Raw genomic sequence first — 21,103 nt, forward strand, 5'->3', positions numbered from 1 at the left:
CCATTAATATCCTCCTGCCTATCACAGTGGCAATCCAAAAGACCTCCACATTCCCCACCATCCCACACTCCAGAATGCTGTGCATCAGAGTTTAAATTCCAGCTATGTGATCTGGGCCAAGTCACAAAGTGTCTCTGACTATTTCCTAGTTTATAAAATGAAGTTGATAATAATTGCTAACTCAAAGGGTGTAAGCATTAAATAAGATGGTATGAAAAGCTCTTAGTAAAGTGCTTGAAATGTAGGAAACGTTCAGTGGTAGCTTTGTTTTTAAAAAAGTAGAACTGGGACCTTATTAGAGAAGTTTTACAGCTTGTCTCGGAGAGTCACCCTATCACCTAAACAGTATCCATTAAGTCCCCTACATACGAATGGGAGTTTCATTCTGAGCACATATTCGTAAATCCAGTTCGTTCGTAAGTTCATCAGAGTTAGCCTAGGTACCCAACTAACACAACTGGCTATATAGTACTGTTCTGTAATAGATGTATAATGCATTTCACACAAATAATACATAAAAGGGGCTTCCCTGGTGGCTCAGATGGTAAAGAATCTGCCTGCAGTGCAGGAGGACAAGTTCGATCCCTGGGTCAGGAAGACACCCTGAAGAAGAGAATAGCAATCCCACTCCAGTATCCTTGCCTGGGAGATCCGATGGCCGGAGGAGCCTGGTGGGCAACAGTCCATGGAGCCACAAAGAGTCGGGCATGATTGAGTGACACATAGTACGTAAAAAGTAAACATCACTGAATTAAGTAAAACAGACAAACAAAAAAAGAAAACGTTTCATCTTACAGCACAGTACCTTGAAAAGTACAGTAGGACCAGCTGCTTTTACACTTGCTTCCGGACATCCTGGACTTGAAATAAAGATACTGTCCTACTGAACTCTGTCCTGTACTGCGCAGTAAATTACAGAAAAGCACAGCCACCTGTAGAGGATCCGCCTGCACAGTGTACCCCAGACACGTGAGCTAACTGGCGTGACTCAGTATGCCACCACACATTCACTTCTTTGAAAGTTTGCCACTCAAAGGTTCATATTTAGAAGACTTACTGTATGTAAGTCTTAAAATTAGTGAATGTAACAGACCATATAATAGTCCTAAAACCTCACTTTTTCTCCCCATCTTCCTCTTCTCGCTCTCCCCAGAGCCTCGTACCTAGCTAATCTTACCGACATGTGCTCCTATACAGGGCTAGTGAAAATATCTAAAATTCTCAAAGGATTTCCTTTCATTGTTCCTGCAATCCTTATCATCATCAGAGCTTCAAAGGCCTACCAGAATTTGTTGTTTTTCTCAAGAACAATCAGTCAGATCCACACAGAGGGTCAATCACCCAGGCATTCTTTTAATTTATATTGAAAAAATAAGTGTATCACAGAACAGTTTTCCAATATTTTAAGCTCGTTGACCAGCTGCAATTTGCCTTTGGGGATTTTTATTCTCTGGTTTTTCTGAGCCACAAAACTGAAATGGCTAAACCGAAGTGAGGCTGTTGTTCCTAAAACGGTTGTTCTCACAGATCATGAAATCATCTGGCTGGAAGCTTTTGTGTTGATAGCATTTGTGTCTGTTCTGTATTTGCATGACTCCCTGAACAGGCCAGGCTGAAGATCCAGAAAATGCAATGGCTACTGGAAAGTCTTTGTGGCCAGGAGTCAGCTTGTCTGCACAGAGTGCTCTAGTATTCCTCCAGAGGCACAAGAGGTCTTGTAAGACCGGATGTGTATGATTGCATCGAGAAATAGCCCCCTGGTCCATTTTCACTTAGCTATAATGCAGCAGTAAACAAGGCACTTTTAAAATGGGGAATATGGGATTAAATCATGTCCTTCATCAAACCTGGAAGCCAGGCCTTTTCAGGCCCCTGTTAATCAACGTGTAAAACTGGTTTCCTGTTGCCCTTGTATCACCTTGGGACTGGTGGGGAGGAGAGTTTATGCTGGGCAACTTTTTGCTTAGAATTGGTTTATTATTAAGGCAGTGAACACCAGAACCAACAAACTCAGAAGTCCTTGAGTTGCTACCCTTCTATTTCTCTGTTTTTGTAAGGGACTACTTGATGCACAGCTGCTGCAGGCAGTGAAATAACACATTTCTGCTAAAGTTTTCATGTTTCTTATGTGTAATTTACTACACAGCCAAAGTAACATGTTTTGAACACTACTGAAGTTACTTTATATTGAAGTTAATTTCTGGCTCAAATTGTCTATTTGAAAAATTAGAAATATTTATTTTGGATTGGGAATAATACACTCCTTTGTCTTGTCAGTGGTTTTTTTTATTTTTTTCCTTTCAGTGATGTGATTATCTTTTTAAAAATGCATAGGTGTCTGATCACTGAACACAAGAATACCGTATTTTTTGAATATTTATTCATATTAAATCAGCCTCACATTGTTAAACTAAGGTTTACGTCACTAAAACTATTGTTGTTTATCTTCCCAAAAAACAGAAAAAGTATTTATTACTGTTTTCAAATAATACATGCACCTTCAAACAAAAAGGCAGAGAAATTTATAGGAGTGATCTCTCACCCACAATAAACTAATGATAGTTTTTTTGTGGTAGTATCTTTCAGGCTTGTTTCTATGCACAGTTGATGTGTTTCCATATTCCTTTGAGTAATTCAGGAATAGGGCTTCATCATTTGTAAAGGTCTTTGGCATACATGTGCGTGTTCAGCCCTGGGAAAACCTAGATCCTGGTGACAGAACTGAGGTTCAGGAAGGATGACATTTGCCCAGGAACACTGAAAGTACAAGTGGTGGCAGACCACTGATGAAGGTTTTGCTCTGTGATTTTGGTATCTTTTTCTTCATCTGAAGCACCATTTGGGGCTCTTGTCATCAGGAAGTCCTCAAAAAGTACAATAATCCTTCCGTGAATACCATTTTATAAGGAGTAAGAAAGTCTCTTATACAATGGAAAAAGGATGAAATACAGAGAAACAGTATTGCTCACATGTATTTGTGAGTTGCAGAAAGAAGTGGGTCTTCATTTGATAGTGAACAGAGTATTAGTCATCCTCACAATAGGTGTCATAGATTAATTCATAAGTAGGATATTTAATAAATGCAATGTTATAGTATTGGAGAGTTTCTGAAATGGATTTTTAAGAATTTTTGTTTCCTCGTCACAATGAGAAGATAAGAGTTACTATTTTTATTAATATTTTACTTATTATAAAACAGCCTCAGATGTGGTCATTTGCCCTTGGTCACTTACACTGTAAATATCAGGTTTGGCTGTCTCCACCGCCCTTTCCCTTCTCACGCTGCCAGGGTGCATGATAAAGGACCAGATCACCTTTTCCTTTGGATGTATCCAAATGTCTTGGTATTCTCAGCAACGTTTTCTTCTCCTGTTTTGAAGACTTGGCTTGCTGCCATTTTCTTCTCCCTCACTGTTCCTGCCAGTTTGTGGCATTCAAAATTGACTTGGCATATAATCCCATCTTTGAATGCCTGGGCTGTTTGCATCCCTAAGCTGTATGGTCCTGTTGAAATTGCTGATCCAAATGCCATCCCGTCCAGGACACCTTCTCTTCCCACGGACACCACTGCTCACTTTTTCTGATTTTCTTACCTTTCTGTTTCCAGAGCCATAGCCAAGAGGCTTTATCCCTCCTTCCTGGCTTTACTGACCTTCCCAGGTGGCTCAGTGGTAAAGAATCCACCTGCCAGTGCAGGAGACGTGGGTTCTATCCCTGGGTCAGGAAGGAGGAAAATGAAATGGCAACCCACTCTAGTATTCTTGCCTGGAATACCCCATGGACAGAGGAGCCTGGGGGGGTTACGGTCCATGGGGTCACAAAACCATCAGACATGACTTAGCGGCTAAAGAACGACAAACAACCTGGCTTCGCTGTCCCCTTGTCCATTGTTAATCCTAAAAGCTTTGTTTCTCTCCCTTGCCCATTTCTTGAAAGACCAGGGTAAGTTGAAGTTAATATTTTCTGAGAACTAGAAGCACTTTGGAAATACCAGCTAATGGTAAATAATAGTGGACACTATTGTGCTGCTGTCGATGTTTTCTTTGGGTCAAACCCCAAATTGTGAAAGTCGACAAACACAAAAGGACTTCATATATTTCAACTGTATGTCATCTGTTAAATAGAAACCAGTCTTTAAAAATACAGAGAGGAAAAAAAAGAAAACACAGAGAGGGAGATAAACTCTGGCTTACCTCTGCCTCCCTCAAACTGGGAACAGATTTGATTTCCTAAATGGCAGATTATGTGGTGAAGCTTTGTTCTCCTGATAAATTCCTATTTGCATTTGCCCTGAGGATTTAACTGAGTCCTTTTGTAGTTAATTAACTGTGAAATAAGATAAGGTTGGACAGTTGTAAAAGGAATTATCTTTAAGATTTTCCACTGGACTGGGTATCATGTATTTTATTTCTAGTCAAAAGCCAAGAAACTATCTCTAAACTCACTGGGAGGAAAACCCACTCTCACCAGCCCCTCTCCTTTGATGTTGCCGCGTATCCTGGTGAGTGCTTTTATTGGAAAACTTAAGGAGCAGGATTGGCACGTCAATAGCGATAAGCCTTTTGAAGTGGTACCCCTCCCATCCTTGATGCTCGAGATTAACTGTTCTTTTCTAGCTGCTCCTTTTTTTATATATGCTTTTTTCCCTGCACTGTGTTCAGGAGCCACAACTTAACCATCTCGATTTGTCGTTTGCTTTCTGTGTGTCTTGCTTCCTGTACCCAGTCGAGCCTGTTGACGCCCGCCCTGCTGCCGACCGAGGACTCACCACTCGACCAGGTATAACCCGGGTACCCTCCTTCCCACCGCGTCCCGTGCTTAGGCAGACGAAGCCCTTTTCTCCGGGGTCAGTCCCTCCGCATTGCAAGGTTGGAGAAGCAGGATGTGAAAGGACCATGGAAAACACACTTTAAAACTCTCCCTTGTTTTCCCTTACACTTCATTTCCCAAGTTCCCAATTAGGTGATTTTTTTTTTTTTTTTTAATTCTTTCTGAGCGTTCCTTTTGAAACAATGAGAAGGAGCCCTTCCAAAGCTTGGGATTTTTTTTTTTTTCCTTTTTTAAGTGGAGAGGGTTCTAGAGACCCTATCTTTCCTCGAAAAATGGAAACCTACACAGAGGTAGACTCCAGCTGGTGGCGACCAGGTTACTTCTAGGAGCATCTCGTTTCTTCCTTTCTTGTTTGGTATCCGGATGCTCCTTTTCTAACTGAACTGGGCTCAAACTTCAGTTCTTGTTAGACGTGTCTTCCTAAAAATAGCAGAATTAGAATATCTTTAGAGCCCAGAGATATTTTCATTTTATCTTTTGTGGGTTGTATATAGTTATTCTTGATGAGTGTCTAAAACACAGCAGAAATCCCATACCTAATTTTCCATACAAGTCCTTTATTTTTTATGCTACTTTAAATTCCCATTAACACTAGTATGGACACTTCTCTTTTTTTTGTAATTTCCTGAATGTTAAGAAGAAATGCGTTTTCACCTTTGTTCTGTATTGAGCCTAGGTCTCAAATTTACTTTTACACAGAACAAAAGCATATACATGCCTGGTTTTGACCCCATGCACAACCTCACCCAACTGAAAGCACCATTGCTTTCCGTGGATCAGAGAGAGGAGAGAAGTTAACTAAATTGGCAAATCTCTGTATATATTTTGGGAAGATTTTACTCCCAAGAGTGCAACCCTGCCCATATTTACCCTCTGTATCCTCATAATGTCCCCTGCAGTAATCTCGGAACAGGGTGTTAACCTCACAGGGACATGTTAATGCTAAGAGGTTGTTGACCTCTGATCCCCTGTTCAGATGCAGCCAGAATCAGGGCCCTGCCCCTCTTTCCTCCAGCTCAGGTTCAGGTTGCATCTGCCTCCAACCACCGTCACTGAGAAGTTCAGAGTCTGCCTGTGGCTTCTTCGTGCCTCTGCAGTGTAATTAACAGGGCATCAGGGATGGTGGAGTGACTGATCTTGACAGCCGATCTTGATTCTATGATCCCTTTCTGTAGGGCTTTTCAGAGACATAAATTACAGTAAGTCAGGCACAACTTCAGCTCCCCTAACATCTTCCTTATTGCCCGTGTCACACAAGTGAATTTCAAGAAATAGGCAATTGACACATCCCCAGCCTGCTCAGCCCACTGATAGGACTCAAGGCTGAGGGTTGGTTCCGTTCTAACTGCATCTGAGACCGGCTCGAGTTGGTCCTTTGCCTTGGGCCATTTTTTCATGGCACTTCCTACTTTATTTTTAAAGGAAGAGATGCTTCTCAGCCGCAAGCATACAGTGTGAATTAGAAGCACTCACTCAATACGTTTATTAAGTTGCTATATTGGGCACACAGGGCCATTATGTTCCTACTGAAATACCCAGGAAGAGGTAACACCACCAAAGTCTTTTTTTTTTTTTTTAACATGAAATGGACTTTTCCATACATTCTTAAATGAAAGCAATTTGTTTTAAGAGTTAGAGGATATATAGAGATGGGAAGAAGCCTTTTCTAAAGTCCCCATTGTGATATTGGCAATAGCTCCTTTTATTTTATGAAGACCCCTTAGCTGCTTTGGAGGGTTGAAAGAATTGAAGTGATAAGGTCCTTGCTCTTAGGAACTTGAAGTAGCATAGAAGAACCATACTCTGCATATTTAGAAAGATGAGATGGAATTAGAAAGACAGGGAAATTCAAAGCAACAGAAAGTGTAAACCACCTTGTGATGTTTGGAATGTGAGCAGGTGGGCCATTAACCGAGGGGTGCATTGCTGGAGATGAACTTCAGGATGAGTTTTGAAAGGTTTGGATCACATCCATCTGCAAAGAGGAGAAGAGTTCTGTATGGATGAGAGAATGACCGGGGCCAGTCTTTCTTTCTTACACTGTTGTAAAACTTGAGTTCTGCCAGGAGAGGGCCATAGATGGGAAAGAGTTCTCAGAGAGAAAGTAAGGGAGACTCTAACTCAGGTATGTTTCTGAATAACTTGATTTGCTGCGTGTGTATTAAGATACACATATGCCCTGTATATTTTGCACTTGTAATGAGTCTTTTGGACACGTGAATCAATTTTCCCCCCACGTTTTCTATTGAATAGCATTAGTTTTGGTTCTTCATCATCATACTTTCTGAGCCCACATGCTTGAATCTACTGTGCCAAATTATATTGTTTTTTTTCCTGAACTTAGAAGACCCTTCCAAGATTGTCCCATCATGTCATTCAACCGATGGCATTGTTTTTTACACAATCACTGTTGTCACTTGGAAACAAGTAGAGAAAGGGCTTTTGTATAATCACAGCTGAGGAAAAGAACTTCTCCTTGACTTTCATATCTGAAATACCAGGACACAGTAACTTCTAGAATGTAATGTAGCAGAGGGAAACCATAATATCAGTAGTGATTTCTGGGGACAGTGACTTTATAGCTACTCCACTAGGCTTACTTCCTGAAAGAAAAAGACTCTGAAGGACGAGTTACACCATTTGACCAGAATAAAGAAGATAAATAGAGACATACCTCACTTTATTGCACTTTACAGTTATTGCATTTTTTTTACAAACTGAAGGTTTGTGGCAACCCTGAGATAAGCAAGCTCCATTTTTCCAGTAGCATTTGCTCGACTCGTGTCTCTAGGTCACTGTTTGGTACCTCTCAGGTTATTTCGAACTTCTTTATTACCATTATATCATGGTGATCTGTGATAATCATCTTTGATGTTACTATTGCAAGAAGATTACAACTCGATGAAGGCTTAGATGATGGGTAGCCTTTTTTGGCAATAAAGTATTTTTAATTAAGGTACACACATTGTTTTTTAGAAATAGACTACAATGCAATGCACGCATAACCTTTATATGTACTGGGAAACCAAAAAATGTGTATGACTCACTTTATTGCAATATTTACTTTATTGCGATGGTCTGAAACTAAACCCCCAATGTCTCAGAGGTATGTTTCCACTGTAATTTAACCACCCTTCTCCAGTCCTAATAAAGAAAACCAGATCCTTTGAGAAAGCTTCTTTAGATGAACAGCAGGCTGTTCCTGACTCACCATGACTTAGAGAACAAGAGTCCCAGCAGGGCTTAGAGTAGAATCAGAGCAACTCAGGGATTGCAGAGGGTAAACCTGCAAGCAAAGGTCCACGCGATTTATGTACATCTTCTTAAATCATCACATCTCACAAGACACAGTTTCAGCTTTTATTATCAACGATATCTCCCTGGTGAAAGCTTATTAGTTTTTCCCCTTTAAATGAGATTTGCTTAATGAAAGGCTCTTCGGTGACTGACTATACATGCTGTACAAAAAATGAACTCTTTTTTTCTGCTGAAAGTCCTGCAAGCTGTTGTGCCATAATTAATTATCTGTTGTTCCGACTTACTGCATGAATTTGGAAATTTTTTGACCATTGAAAATACTCTTGGTATCCTTTCAGGAAGAGTGTGGGTTTTTAAAATTTTGAATGAAGAGCTAGCTCATTCTTTACCTTTTTATAATGTGGTTATTCTGTCTCACAAGTCTTGAAGGAAATGACTTTAGTTTAAAAAGACCTCAGATTTAAAAGGGTTTGTAGAAAGAGAAAAATGTACAACTAATGAGGGATAAACAAGCATTAGTGTCACAGCCGAATAAAAACTTGTATCAGGAAGATTAGAGATCAGAGTAAGATGAAATTTATTAGAAAGTACCGATCATTTTAAGGCAGGAACATAAATGAGAATGGAGAGCCTTAGAATTCTTGCGACAGGGTTAGGGGTCAGGGACGGTCAGTGTGCTGAGCGGACCAGTTAAAAGATGAGAGAAGGAGAAATTGTCCCGCTTTGATGGTGCTTCTGTCTTTCATGTGTATTCTGAAGAGAATGGTCTTTTGTTAAAAGGAAATCAAAGCCCTAGAAAGATGAAGATGAGAGAAGAAGGCACTAGTCCTTTGTAATGGGCTTCCCAGGTGGCGCAGTGGTAAAGAACCCACCTGCCAGTGCGGGAAACACAGGAGACGTGGGTTTGATCCCTGGGTCAGGAAGATTCCCTTGGAGAAGGAAATAGCAACCCACTCCAGTATTCCTGCCTGAAAAAAATCCCGTGGACAGAGGAGCCTGGCAGGCTGCAGTCCATGGGATCACAAAGAGGCACACCTGAGCACACAGTCTTTTGTGATAGCTATCTATTACTATATAATAAATAACCCCATAACTTAGCAACTTAAAAATAAACATTTCGCTTCTTGTAATGAATTTCAAGGATCTCAGGCATGGCTTAGCTGGATGCTTAAGGCTCAGGGTCTCTCAGGAGATTGCAGTCAAGACATCTGTCAGAGCTGCATGCATCTGAGGGCTTGAGGTTCGGCTGGGCTGGTCAGGTGTTTTCCATGATGGTTCACTCACGTGGCAGTTGGCAGGAGACCTCGGTGCCTGCCTGTGTGAGTCTTTTTAATAGGACTGCTTGAGTGTCCTCACAACATGGCAGCCAGCTTTCCTCAGACCAAGTGATCTGAGAGATTACAAAGGAAGCTGTCCTTTCAGTCCAGCCTCAAGTCATCCAGCACCACTTTACTACATTCTGTTCATCAGAAGCAGGTCTCTATATCAGGTCTACACACAAGGGAATTAAGTCCCACCTCTTGATGCTAAGAGTATTTATAATTAGTGGCTATATTTTTAAACTGCCACACTTCTCTACCCAAGTGTAAGTCCCTAGGACCCAGGTAAATCACAGGCTAGGAGAACTTGAGGGCAAGATCATAGAACCGCTCTCACTGATCTTTGTGGATTAGCAAGACCCGGGAAGACAGGAATAAGAAAAACATAGTTCTGATGAGAAGACAGCATCACAGGCTGCTCCGGATGGAGACTGACATTGATCTAGGGTCCATCTTTGAATAGGTTGTTAAGTGGAAGCTCTTTGAGCAATTGGCCAAGGAATCAGTGATATGCCACGACCAGCATGAGCTCCCTGGATCCTGTCAAATTGTCCCCTTTTCTCTTTTGTATAGAGTGTGCTGTTAGACTGGCCCGTCATATGCTGTGGACATTGCTTTTCGCTTTTAACAAGATGTGTGACAGGGTTCACAGCACCTTGTAGACAAGATTGTGAGAGAGATAGGCCAAAAGCAAGAAATTAGGTCCCATGGGAGCTGAAGGAACTTGGAGCCCAAGTAGGAGAAAAATCAGCAGGAACGTGACGTCCCTTCTTGAGCTTCTGATCTGTTCAAGGCTATTGTGCAGAAGGGAGGTTCAGACTTGTTCTGTGTTGAGAAAAGAGTGGAAGTTACAAGGAAACTGATTTTGGCTTAGTGTAAGAAATACCATTCTAGTAGACAAAGCTGTCTGAAAATGCAGGCAAACTGATCTATTCCTCTCTTTTCAAGTAGAGCTGAGAGTTTACCCCTGGGTGGGAAGAGCAGAAAACAGGTGATTTTAGAAGCCATTCTCATCCTAAAATTCAGACTTTTGATATTTAAATGCTACAACATGTAAATCATATTTATACTGTACTCTTTCACTTTGGGTTTTAAAAATTAGTTTGTGTTTTGTTTTTAAACTTCAAATTATCATCAGAAAAATTAAATTCATGATAACAATTAGTGTAAGGATCATATAGTAATTTATAAAGAAGCATTAGTACAGTAGAAATTCTCTTAGTCCCACAGAAACATTTTTCAAAAATTACATACTGCAGTTCTTTATTCAGCAGATGAACCAGTTACGTTTTGTATTAATATTTGCAACTAAATCACTTTACTAAATAAATGATACAGAGCTTCACTGCACAGATGCATGAGCATAATTTATTTGTAATAGGAACAAAGTCCCAAAGTAGCAGTTTTGTTCTACCAAGTAATTAATGCTCATTTTTAAAGCCTTTTATTACTTTTCCTGAAGGAAAGAGACACATTATAAGCTAAACTATAAGCCCCTAAACCAAGCCAGCATATTCTAGGAACAAATCCTTGCCACCCTCCCAACTAGCATTTAACTTCTATTTTTCCCCATTAAGAAAAAAAATTATAGCATGTGCTTAAAGACAATAGAAGCCTTAAGTTCAAATTTCTTTAATCTTTAATTTCTTTTTGTTGAAAAAAGGTAGTGGTTACAGATTTAAATATAGGGTGTCATTTTTCTTGAAGAAAGTCGTTAATCTATTTTTGTCTAACTTTAGGCTTAGGGGAAGTTTCTGGTAGGCTTTGTGTTGTAGTGATATTGTTTATAGATAAAACAAATGGACTGGCCTGTGTGTTTTGATTATGGTACAATGCTTATGGTGTGATACAGGTTCGGGATTAACAAACATCAAGACGGAAGAGATCTCTGAAGTGAAGATGGATGCAGAATTCCGACATGATTCCGGATATGAAGTTCATCATCAAAAATTGGTAGGTGGCAGCCTGGATGGGGAGGGGAATTTGGGGGAGAATGGATCCATGTATGTGTATGGCTGAGTCCCTTCGCTGTTTACCTGAAACTATCACAACATTGTTAATTGGCGATATCCCAATACAAAATAAAAAGTTAAAAAATAAATAAAAATTGGTAGGTGAAAAAATAAATGATACAGATGAACTTACAAAGCAGAAACAGACTCACAGACTTAGAGACTGAACTTGTGGGATGACATGTGCATACAGCTATCTTTAAGATGGATAACCAACATGGTCCTACTGCAGAGCCCAGGAGACTCTGCTCTGTGTTACGTGGCAGCCTGGATGGGAGGGGAGTTTGGGCCTTCGCTGTTTACCTGAAACTATCCCAATTGTTAATTGGCTATATCCCAATACAAAAGAAAAACTTAAAAAAATAATTAAAAATTGGTAGGTGGCATAATCTACCTCTTCCGGCCACTGTGTCTTGCCTAGTGACTCGCATTCCTCCTGGGCCAGAAATCCAGTTAAGGAAAAGATTAAAACAAAAATAACATGCTTGCCTATAGGCTCATCATGAAAATAGGAAGAAAAGAAAAAGAGGCCCTTTAAGATGGTAGTTCTTAGTGTATGAAATGCTTATATAGCACCACCGACTCAATGGACATGAATTTGAGCAAATGCCAGGAGATAGTGGAGAACAGAGGAGCCTGGTGTGCTACAGTCAACGGGGTCACAGAGAGTCGGACACGACTTAGTGACTGAACAGCCGCAAAAATAGGTCTAGAAAGCCGTTAAACTCACAAAGGACTTTAAATGGAATTAATTTCTAGTCTAGCAACCATTTTAATTTACTTCCTGTCTGTTTTCTAGGACAGCAGCCTTTTGGTATATTTGTGTGAAGGATCAAAATCTCAAATAAACAGGTGCAAATACTACTTAGGTTCACAAAACAGCATTCCTGGCGGTTTGCTTAATTTCATGTTTGGAACTCTCTCCCTGGGTTTCTTCGCCTCTCCCTTGCCCATCCTTCGGTCCCCTCCCCGCCCTTTAAATTGTTCCTGAGGGGTAGGACGTTTGGGACCTCTGGAGGTGGGTAGAAGGGGTGGATGAGCACTGTCCCCAGCAGTGCTGTTCAGCAGAAGACTTGGGCAGGAAAGACAGTGGCTTCCTTTTCAGATACACTCACCCTTCCCCGCCCCCCAAATGTTAGAATTGGAGTAAATTTAAAAAAACACCCATCATTTCCTTTAAGGTAATTACATAAAGCCCTTTACCAAAAGCCTCAGGTAAATCCGTCCTTCATGATGTTAGGGTTCCTCCCATCTTAAGAGTAAGTCCAGTGAGTAGCTTGAATTAATAATGGAAACAATTTGACTGCACATTCAGTAGTGTATAAAGGTGGTAGTAAAATTCTGAAAGCAGTAATAATCCTTGAAAAGGACGCTCTTAGGCACTTTATTTTTGTTTCTCTGTGTATAAGTGTATGTGTCTTTTTTCCTTTCAAGGGAAACTGTCTTTCCAATATTTGTGAATAAAATTTATAAATCCAAGTATTAAACTCCGACAGAAGCACCTGTAAAGTATGATGCATGCCTCTTTTCACTGTAAACGACCGGGGCAATCCAAAACTGACTTGCAACTCAGATTTGCATCTTAACTCCCATAATCTTTTTGGTTAAAGCACATTGAACTCTTTGAAGCATGGTTTTCCTTGGCAGGTTAATCCAGTGTCAGTTATTATAGAATCAGGGTCACTCTTGATGTGGGTGAGGCTGAGGAGGTTAATAAAAAAAAACCTGGGAATTCTGCTCAAGAGTTGGATGCTGGTGGGGCAGAGAGCTGAAGACGAATGTGTGGCTTTGCGTTTTCTGGTGCCTGTGTCATGAAAACCCATCTCCGCAATTTCACGAACTCCTGTAATGCGACAGTGACTAATGCTGGCAGCAGCAATTATGAGAATCAGCTCCCTCTACTGAACTAGTTGATAAGATAATGTACTATAATTAGTGCGATGAATATTACAAAATTACAGTATTTTCTTAAAGACACAGGAAGATGTCCAGACTTACACACATTTCTGATTACCTCATACTTGTATCATTAGCTAATTAATGATTTGTTCTTTACAAATATGTTGAGGGAGTATATTTGTTTAGAAAGGAGCATAATTATGAACAGTTTCTAGTTTTGTTGCAGATAAACCATGAATAAAACTCTTCGAAATTTGCTTTATTTGCTGCATTTCATGTTGCCTTTTCAGATTGCTAGGATGTCAGTTCTAGTTTTGACTGTCATTTTACTATCTTGAGATTATATCGAAAGAATTATTTAGGGAGCTATTTGTATTAATTTATACAGCAAACGTGGTATATATTCTGTAGTCATTAAACCAGATGATCTGGCATAGGAGCATCTCCTTACATAAAAGATGATAAAAGTTGCTGTGTGCTTTTATAATTCCGTTCAAGTAAAGATGAAAAATAATGACTCGCTTTTACAAACAGTATGAAGGAATGTAGTATAATAAATTTATCACTGAATAAATTTCTTCTTCACAGTATTCTCTAAATTCTTTTCATGTTTAGCTCAAATAAACATCAAGACTAAAACATTTTTAGTTGGGTTGCCAGAAACATCATAGTAAGAAAGCACATGTCAGTGTGTGGCTATTAAAATTCTTATCTTGTTGCCGACTGCTCCTTCTCTTTGAAATAAGTGTCTTATAAGCATATGATGCTTCTCAAGGTTAATTAGTGTCTTGCAGCATTATTGTGGCTTAAAGTAGGTAACAAGATGCCTTTTTTCTTTGGTTTAATGCCTTTGTCTTAGAATGCATGTTCCTGTGTATTGAAAATGTCCTTCCAAGAAAACAACGGCATCTGTGGTTTGGAGAAGTACCTAAGGCATAGCTGTCATGCGTCAGGTCTCCCTGTTTAAACCTGCTGTGACTGGGAAGATACTGACCTCCTTTCATAATCATGAACCGTGCCTTTCCAGTTTCTGATAGATCTAAGAGCTGCCCTCCCCCGCTTAACAGAATGTCCACTATCAGAAGGTTTCAGATCCTTGCAGGCTGCTGTCTGCCTTCCTAAAGACATATTGGGGGGAGGGGGAGGAAGGAGTGGCCACTCCAGGACTGAGGAAGGCACGTGGTACATTATTCTACAAACTGACTATGTCATTTTTAGTCAGGATTATTCGGCTTTTTTTCAAGTGCACACCAAATAATGTGAGTGACCAACAATTCAAACTTACGGCGTAAAATGTAGACTGGATATACTGAAACTTTTCACATTCCTCATCCATACATCTCCCGTAGTTACAGTCCTTTTTCTTGATTTGCTTTCAAGGTGTTCTTTGCAGAAGATGTGGGTTCCAACAAAGGTGCCATCATTGGGCTCATGGTGGGCGGTGTTGTCATAGCAACAGTGATCGTCATCACCTTAGTGATGCTGAAGAAGAAACAGTACACATCCATCCATCATGGAGTGGTGGAGGTAAGTGAACCTGGCTGCCTGTTTGCAGCTGGGATAGAGGAACTCTTGCTTGGTGTTAGAATCATCCAAGTATTTCTTCTTTGGAAAAACAATCCCATTCCTGCTCAAGTTACAGCTGTTTTCTTGCTTCTGGTTTTTATTCATTCTGACTTATAACTACTGTGGTCAAGGCAATGGGGATATATGCTATCTCAGCTTCTTATTTTGTATTGAAATATCAAAATAATACTAAGGATAATGCCTGGCTTAAAGACATTGTGACTGCCGTGAAACACTTCTTTTTTTTTAAGTTACAAATAAAAAGAAGTAGAAGGCTGCTTTTTGTCAAAAAAAATTTTTTGACACATTTATTCCTGGATTTTTTTTTTTTTTCTTCTGACTATGCTGAGGTCTTCCTTGCACTAGCAAGCTCAGCAGTTGCAGTGTGTGGGCTCTCTAGGTGTGGCATGTGGGATCTTAGTTCCCCAACCAGGGACTAAGCCTGTGTCCCCTGCACTAGAAGGTGGATTCTTAACTACTGGACCACCAGGCATGTCCCATTCCTGGACTTTTAAGTAAATCATGTTACTTCTAACTCAAGCCAGGTGATAGTAAATAATTTTCAGTAACCAATCTTACCTTTAGAGTTTCATAGAAAATCACATCGTACCCAAGGGCTGAACAGCATATGCAAAGTTAGTCAAGGTCATTAGCCTGCACTTGCACCTGAAATGTCTTAGTTTCAAGGTGTTAGTGCAGTGGCCCTGGAGATAGAGAGAAGACCCACAAAATGACAATTCCATTTCCTCGAGACTCTCCCAGCAGCCCAACCTGTGGGAAGCAGGAGTATGTACAACACAGAGGTGGTAAGTTACACCAGCAAAATAGATGAAGCTGCAAGATTCAAATATGACTCCTTTAAACCCATGACGTAAAATAAAATGTACGAATACGTTCCTTATATGCATTTAAAATGCAGGTTGAGAAGAGGAGAACCTCATGGTTTATGTAGTTTTTAGGAAACTATTAAAGAAAGTGAATTAATACATCTTCAGAAGTTAAGAATTGCTGGAGCCAAAAAAAGGTCTCAAGGATCAATTAATTGATCTCATTTTATACATAAGAAAACAGACCCAGACAAAAGAAGTGTTCTTTCAATGTCAAAGTCAGTAGACCCAAGGTCAGAGTAGAGCTTCCTGGGTGGCATAGGGATAAAGAATCCACCTGCCCATGCAGGAGACGCGGGAGACATGAGTTCAATCCCTGGGTCATTGGGAAGATCCCCTGGAGCAGGAAATGGCAACTCACCCCAGTATTCAGCCTGGAAAATCCCGTGGACAGAGGAGCCTGGTGGACTCCAGTCCATGAGTTCGCAAAGAGTAAGACACATCTGAGCAACTAAACAGCAAACATATGGGTATTATGTACTGGGAATTAGGACTTTAGCATGGGAATCTGGGGAGGATACAGTCCGTATCAGAGCCCTGATGCTAGGCAATGAAACAAGGCATCTCGGAGCTGACTGCCATGATCGTGCTGAGACTTACTTACAAGGTACCAGTTTCCAAGGACGCGTTTCCCAGATCCCACCCCAGACCTTGGGAAACAGAATTTCTGAATAGGAGGCTAGAAATCTCAGTGTAGAAAATTTTCACAGGTGAATCAAACACATGGTCAGTTTTGAGAATCACTGATGTATATTTAGTGTTAGCGCTCCTGCCTTTTATATGAAAAGTGAAAGTGTTAGTTGCTCAGTCATGTCTGGCTCTTTGCCACCCCATGGGCAGCCCACCAGGCTCCTCTGCCCATGGAATTCTCCAGGCAAGAATACTGGAGTCGGTTGCCATGCCCTTCTCCAGGGGATCTTCCTGACCCAGCAATCAAACACAAGTCTCCCAAATTGCAGGCTGATTCTTTACCATCTGAGCCACCAGGGAAGCCTTTTATATAGTTATCTAAGCAAACCTTGGGCTTCCCAGATGGCGCTAGTGGTAAAGAACCTGTCTGCCAGTGCAGGAAACATAAGAGATGTGGGTTCAATCCCTGGGTGGGAAAGATCCCCTGGAGAAGGGCATGGCAACTCACTCCAGTATTCTTGTCTGAAGAACCCCAAGAACAGAGGAGCCTGGTAGGCTACAGTTCATGGAGTCAAAAAGAGCCAGATGCAACTTAGTATGTACACATATAGCTTCCTGGGTTAAAAAACATTTTTTTTTATTAGTTAGCAGAAAAAGGTCTCCTCGGTTTTGGACTATTAGAGCAGTTGGCACTTTAACACAGTTCTGAAAAAATGAATTAATTTTTAAGCCAGAAAGCATCCCTGTGGGAAGAGAAGTCCTTCAGCCCTTCTCTTGTCATTCATTTTGTTAGCTTAAGAGCAACTGGGAACCTCTGGACTGACTGCCCCACCTCCTTTGATGTTTCTTTTCCTTATTTCTGCTCACCTCCTTCTTTTTGAAAGGAAGGATGTTGTGAAGAGCCCAGAAACCATCTCTTTCTCCCTGGAGAGGTCTTCCTTTCTCTCCAGTCCATAGATAACCCAAACCTTCGTCAAGCTCCGGGTTGAATATTAGAAGAGATCTTCATCTAAGGCACTGGATACCATCCCAGCCCTCAGGAAGGTGATAGTCTAGCCAAATTCAGACACACAGAACTGTAACCCAGCCTGAGCACCCGGGCTGGCTCACCTGGCGGGGTAATGCAGCATGAAAGGGGGTTTCAGCACCATTGCTCTCAGAGTATATGCTGAATCAAGTGATTCCCCCCACCCACATTTCTCTGCCTGTCTGAGTGGGCTTCTTCCCCTTAAGGACAGAGAAATAAGTTTATTGCCAGCTGGTTCAGTTCAGTTCAGTCGCTCAGTCATGTCCGACTCTTTGCGACCCCATGAGCCACAGCACGCCAGGCCTCCCTGTCCATCACCAACTCCTGGAGCTTACCCAAACTCATGTCCATTGAGCTGGTGATGCCATCCGACCATCTCATCCTCTGTCGTCCCCTTCTCCTGCCCTCAATCTTTCCCAGCCTCAGGGTCTTTTCAAATGAATCAGTTCTTCGCATCAGGTGGCCAAAGTATTGGAGTTTCAGCTTCAACATGAGTCCCTCCAATGAACACCCAGGACTGATCTCCTTTAGGATGGACTGGTTGGATCTCCTTGCAGTCCAAGGGACTCTCAAAAGTCTTCTCCAACACCACAGTTCAAAAGCATCAATTCTTTGGTGCTCAGCTTTCTTTACAGTCCAACTCTCACATCCATACATGACTACTGGAAAAATCATAGCCTTGACTAGACAGCTGGTTAACCTGCTTCATTAATGAGTAACCTTATTTCACTAAGAACAAAAATGAGTGAATGGGTATCCCCAGACGGGTGGTCCTACGTCTGTCAGGACAAAATTCAGCCATGGAGGAGAAACCCCATCAGAAGCTCTGGTCTGCAGGGACTCGCTCCTTCTTAGGGGAAGGGTTGCTGCAGCAGATCACAGAGATGAGGAAGTGAAGCACGCCTAGAGCTTTTATTCATAGAAACGTTACCAGTTGGAGGTGAGCAGTCGCTAGTTTTTGTTTTGCAAAACTAAGCAGTAAATATTGATTTAATGACTTGCTTCGCCATGAAGCCAGGAATCCCGCCTGTAAGTCGTTAGCCGTGGTTTCTCACGGAGACGCCAGTGCTTCGCTGGTGCCTCCAGGAGTGACCAGACAGCTCTCTGTTACTCTGTTCCCCAGACTGCACACACCATCTCTGGTGGTTAACGATCCCAGCACCCACTGAATTACCCACCATTGTCCTGCCGGTGAGGTTCTGCAAATCCCACTGACCCCAGGTTCTATTAGCGGCAGATGGGCCTTTTCTACACTCATGTCAGTTGACACTGAACATGTTCAAATATATCTTGGCGCTCTCTCTTCTACACCTTCTGGACAGAGACTTCACCTTTAACAGGAAAGAAGTGGCATAAAGCCTCTTGATTGAAGAAATTTAAAATTTTTTTTTCACAAATCTGATAATTGGAACACCAGAGGTCTCCTATCCCCTGCCCCTAGTCATCTCTGATCTGAGTAAAAGGGTTCCTTATTTAGCTTTTTATGGAGATACAGCGGATGACTCTTTTGAAGGAGTGTGCTGTCAGATTTGTGATGTTATAAAACTATGTCGCTGCGGGTCCTTTCTTCCTGGCAGAAAGTCAAGTTTTAGTGGAGGCATCTAGCAACCACTAACAGCAGGGGTGTAGAGCAGTCTGGCAGTTTGGAAAGGTTAAATGGGAAGCAACAGAAGAAAAAGTGAAGGGATGGGACTTCCTGGAAGTCCAGTGGCTGAGACTCCACACTCCCAATGCAGGGGCCCCTGGTTCAGTGCCTGGGCAGGGAACTAGATCCCACATGCTGCAACTAAGACTGGGGAAGCCAAATAAATATTAAAGAAAGAAAGAAAAATCGAAGGTAGACTCAAAATCTGCAGGAGATTGGAAGCAAACAGCAGGAGTAGAAACTAGAAGGTCAAAGGAAAGCATCAGCATGGCAGGGGAGTTCTGGGATGTGCCTGAAAAATTACTTGATGTAGGCAATAAATATAACTAAGCTACTTGGGGAAATAAGGAAATGTGATTATGAAAATAACCATCTATACAGTAGAAAACCAACATAGCGAGGTTACTAAAAGCGATAAATGATTAACTTGGAAACTTCATTGCTGTTCTCTGAGTGTGTGCCTTCCTTCCCAGGTTCCTGATTTTCTCACACTCTCTGGTTATTTTACGTGTTGAGTTTATCCTATCCTCTATTATTTGTCCACCTGCGGTGCAAGCATGCTTAGTGGTGTCTGACTCTTTGCAACCCCATGGACTGTAGTCCGCCAGGCTCCTCTGTCCATGGGATTTCCCAGGCAAAGAATACTGGAGTGGGCTGCCATTTCCTTCTCCAAGGGATCCTCCCGAACCTGCAACTCCTGCTGTGGCAGGGGGATTCTTTACCACTTAAGCCCCCTGGGAAGCCTTTGTCCACCTAGATGACCTGAAATGGTAAATCTTTACAGGCTGATTCTCTTGTTGGGCCTGACTCAGTGCCATGCATAAAGGGTCACCCATCAACACGCATCCTGCTGGTTGCCCTACCGAATAAAATTAAAACAGGATGTTCACTGGCCCTCCTCCGAGCTTAAAGCACCTACATGAGAGCCAAGACTCACCCCACCCCCCCACCACCAAGCACGGGGAGTCTGGAAATTAAGGAGAGATCCAAATAGATTTTATGTCTACAGTCTAATAGCTAAGCTGTAAATTCCTCTGCATATAGTGAAGGAATAAGTGGCTTCAAAGAGTCGAATTCAGGGAGAGAGGGGTAGGAAGAGGGCGTTAGCCAAACAGTAGTCAAAAGTTCTACTCAAGATGGTGTTAGGACCAGATGGATTGAGCTCTTTGGGCTCAGCTCTCTACAGTGTACATGAAAATGAACATGGACACAGTAGAAAAACCAACATTTCAAGGTCACTAGAAGAGATAAAAGGGTCAGTAGCAGTGGCCCATGCAAGCCAAGCTGGGGTTCAGCGTAGAGAGTGTCCCAGGGTCTCTGAAGAAGCTGAAGACTTCAGATCAGTCATTGCTCCCAGAAAGTCCGAAGAAGGGGTGCTCGGAGGTGCTGTGCAGGTGGGATTTCATCTCAGCCAGTGACACCTGGTTCCTGCCTGGGGTGGGGGTGGGGAAAGAGGCAGGAGGGAGAATTCAGTCCCCTGCTCCATTGCTCTGTAATTCCTTCCCACTGGCTCCATCTTCCCCCAGCTCCTCTTGAAGGGAAGTGATATTGAGGCCCCAGGGTCACGGTGGGCTGGCCCTCACGTGGTGAGTGACCAGCAGCAGGGCTATGGCTGAGCCGTGAGTGACAGATGACTGAGCCCTGCAGGGCAGGAAGACTCCCCCTGACTTCCTTCACTGGTGGGTTTATCCATGGACCAGAGCACTCAGCATTCCACCTTTAGCTTTCGAGGAGCTGGGGATGAAAAGATGCCATCTGCACTCCGTGGATGCCATGTTGTACCCTGTGAGACCTGAGGGCCAAGCCGCCCCACTGCAGGACTGGGGAAACATGAGCCACCCTCCCAGCGGCAGAGGGTCACAAGAATTAGCAAGTAGAAAGGAGGCTGGGTCCTGGGTGTTCTTTGGAAGGACTGATGCTAAAGCTGAAACTCCAGTACTTTGGTCACCTCATGTGAAGAGTTGACTCATTGGAAAAGACTCTGATGCTAGGAGAGATTGGGGGCAGGAGGAGACAGGGACGACAGAGGA

At 42.1% G+C, this 21,103-nt stretch overlaps 1 protein-coding gene across 6 annotated transcripts in view; it reads left to right on the forward strand.

Annotated features, from left to right (window-relative positions):
* The window catches only part of APP (amyloid beta precursor protein), a 312,615-nt gene that overhangs the window by 284,952 nt on the left and 6,560 nt on the right, over positions 1-21,103 (forward strand). For 3 of the 6 annotated variants that reach the window (XM_004002800.5, XM_004002801.5, XM_004002799.5), the window contains 3 exons: positions 4,726-4,779; positions 11,260-11,360; positions 14,699-14,845. In XM_004002800.5, the coding sequence (XP_004002849.1) occupies positions 4,726-4,779; positions 11,260-11,360; positions 14,699-14,845 (302 nt within the window). The remainder of the gene's footprint in view (positions 1-4,725; positions 4,780-11,259; positions 11,361-14,698; positions 14,846-21,103) is intronic. The other 3 variants (XM_004002804.5, XM_004002805.5, XM_004002806.5) reach the window with 1 other exon arrangement.

This window comes from Ovis aries, chromosome 1, assembly GCF_016772045.2.
Source record: "Ovis aries strain OAR_USU_Benz2616 breed Rambouillet chromosome 1, ARS-UI_Ramb_v3.0, whole genome shotgun sequence".
NCBI classification, from domain to species: Eukaryota; Metazoa; Chordata; class Mammalia; order Artiodactyla; family Bovidae; genus Ovis; species Ovis aries.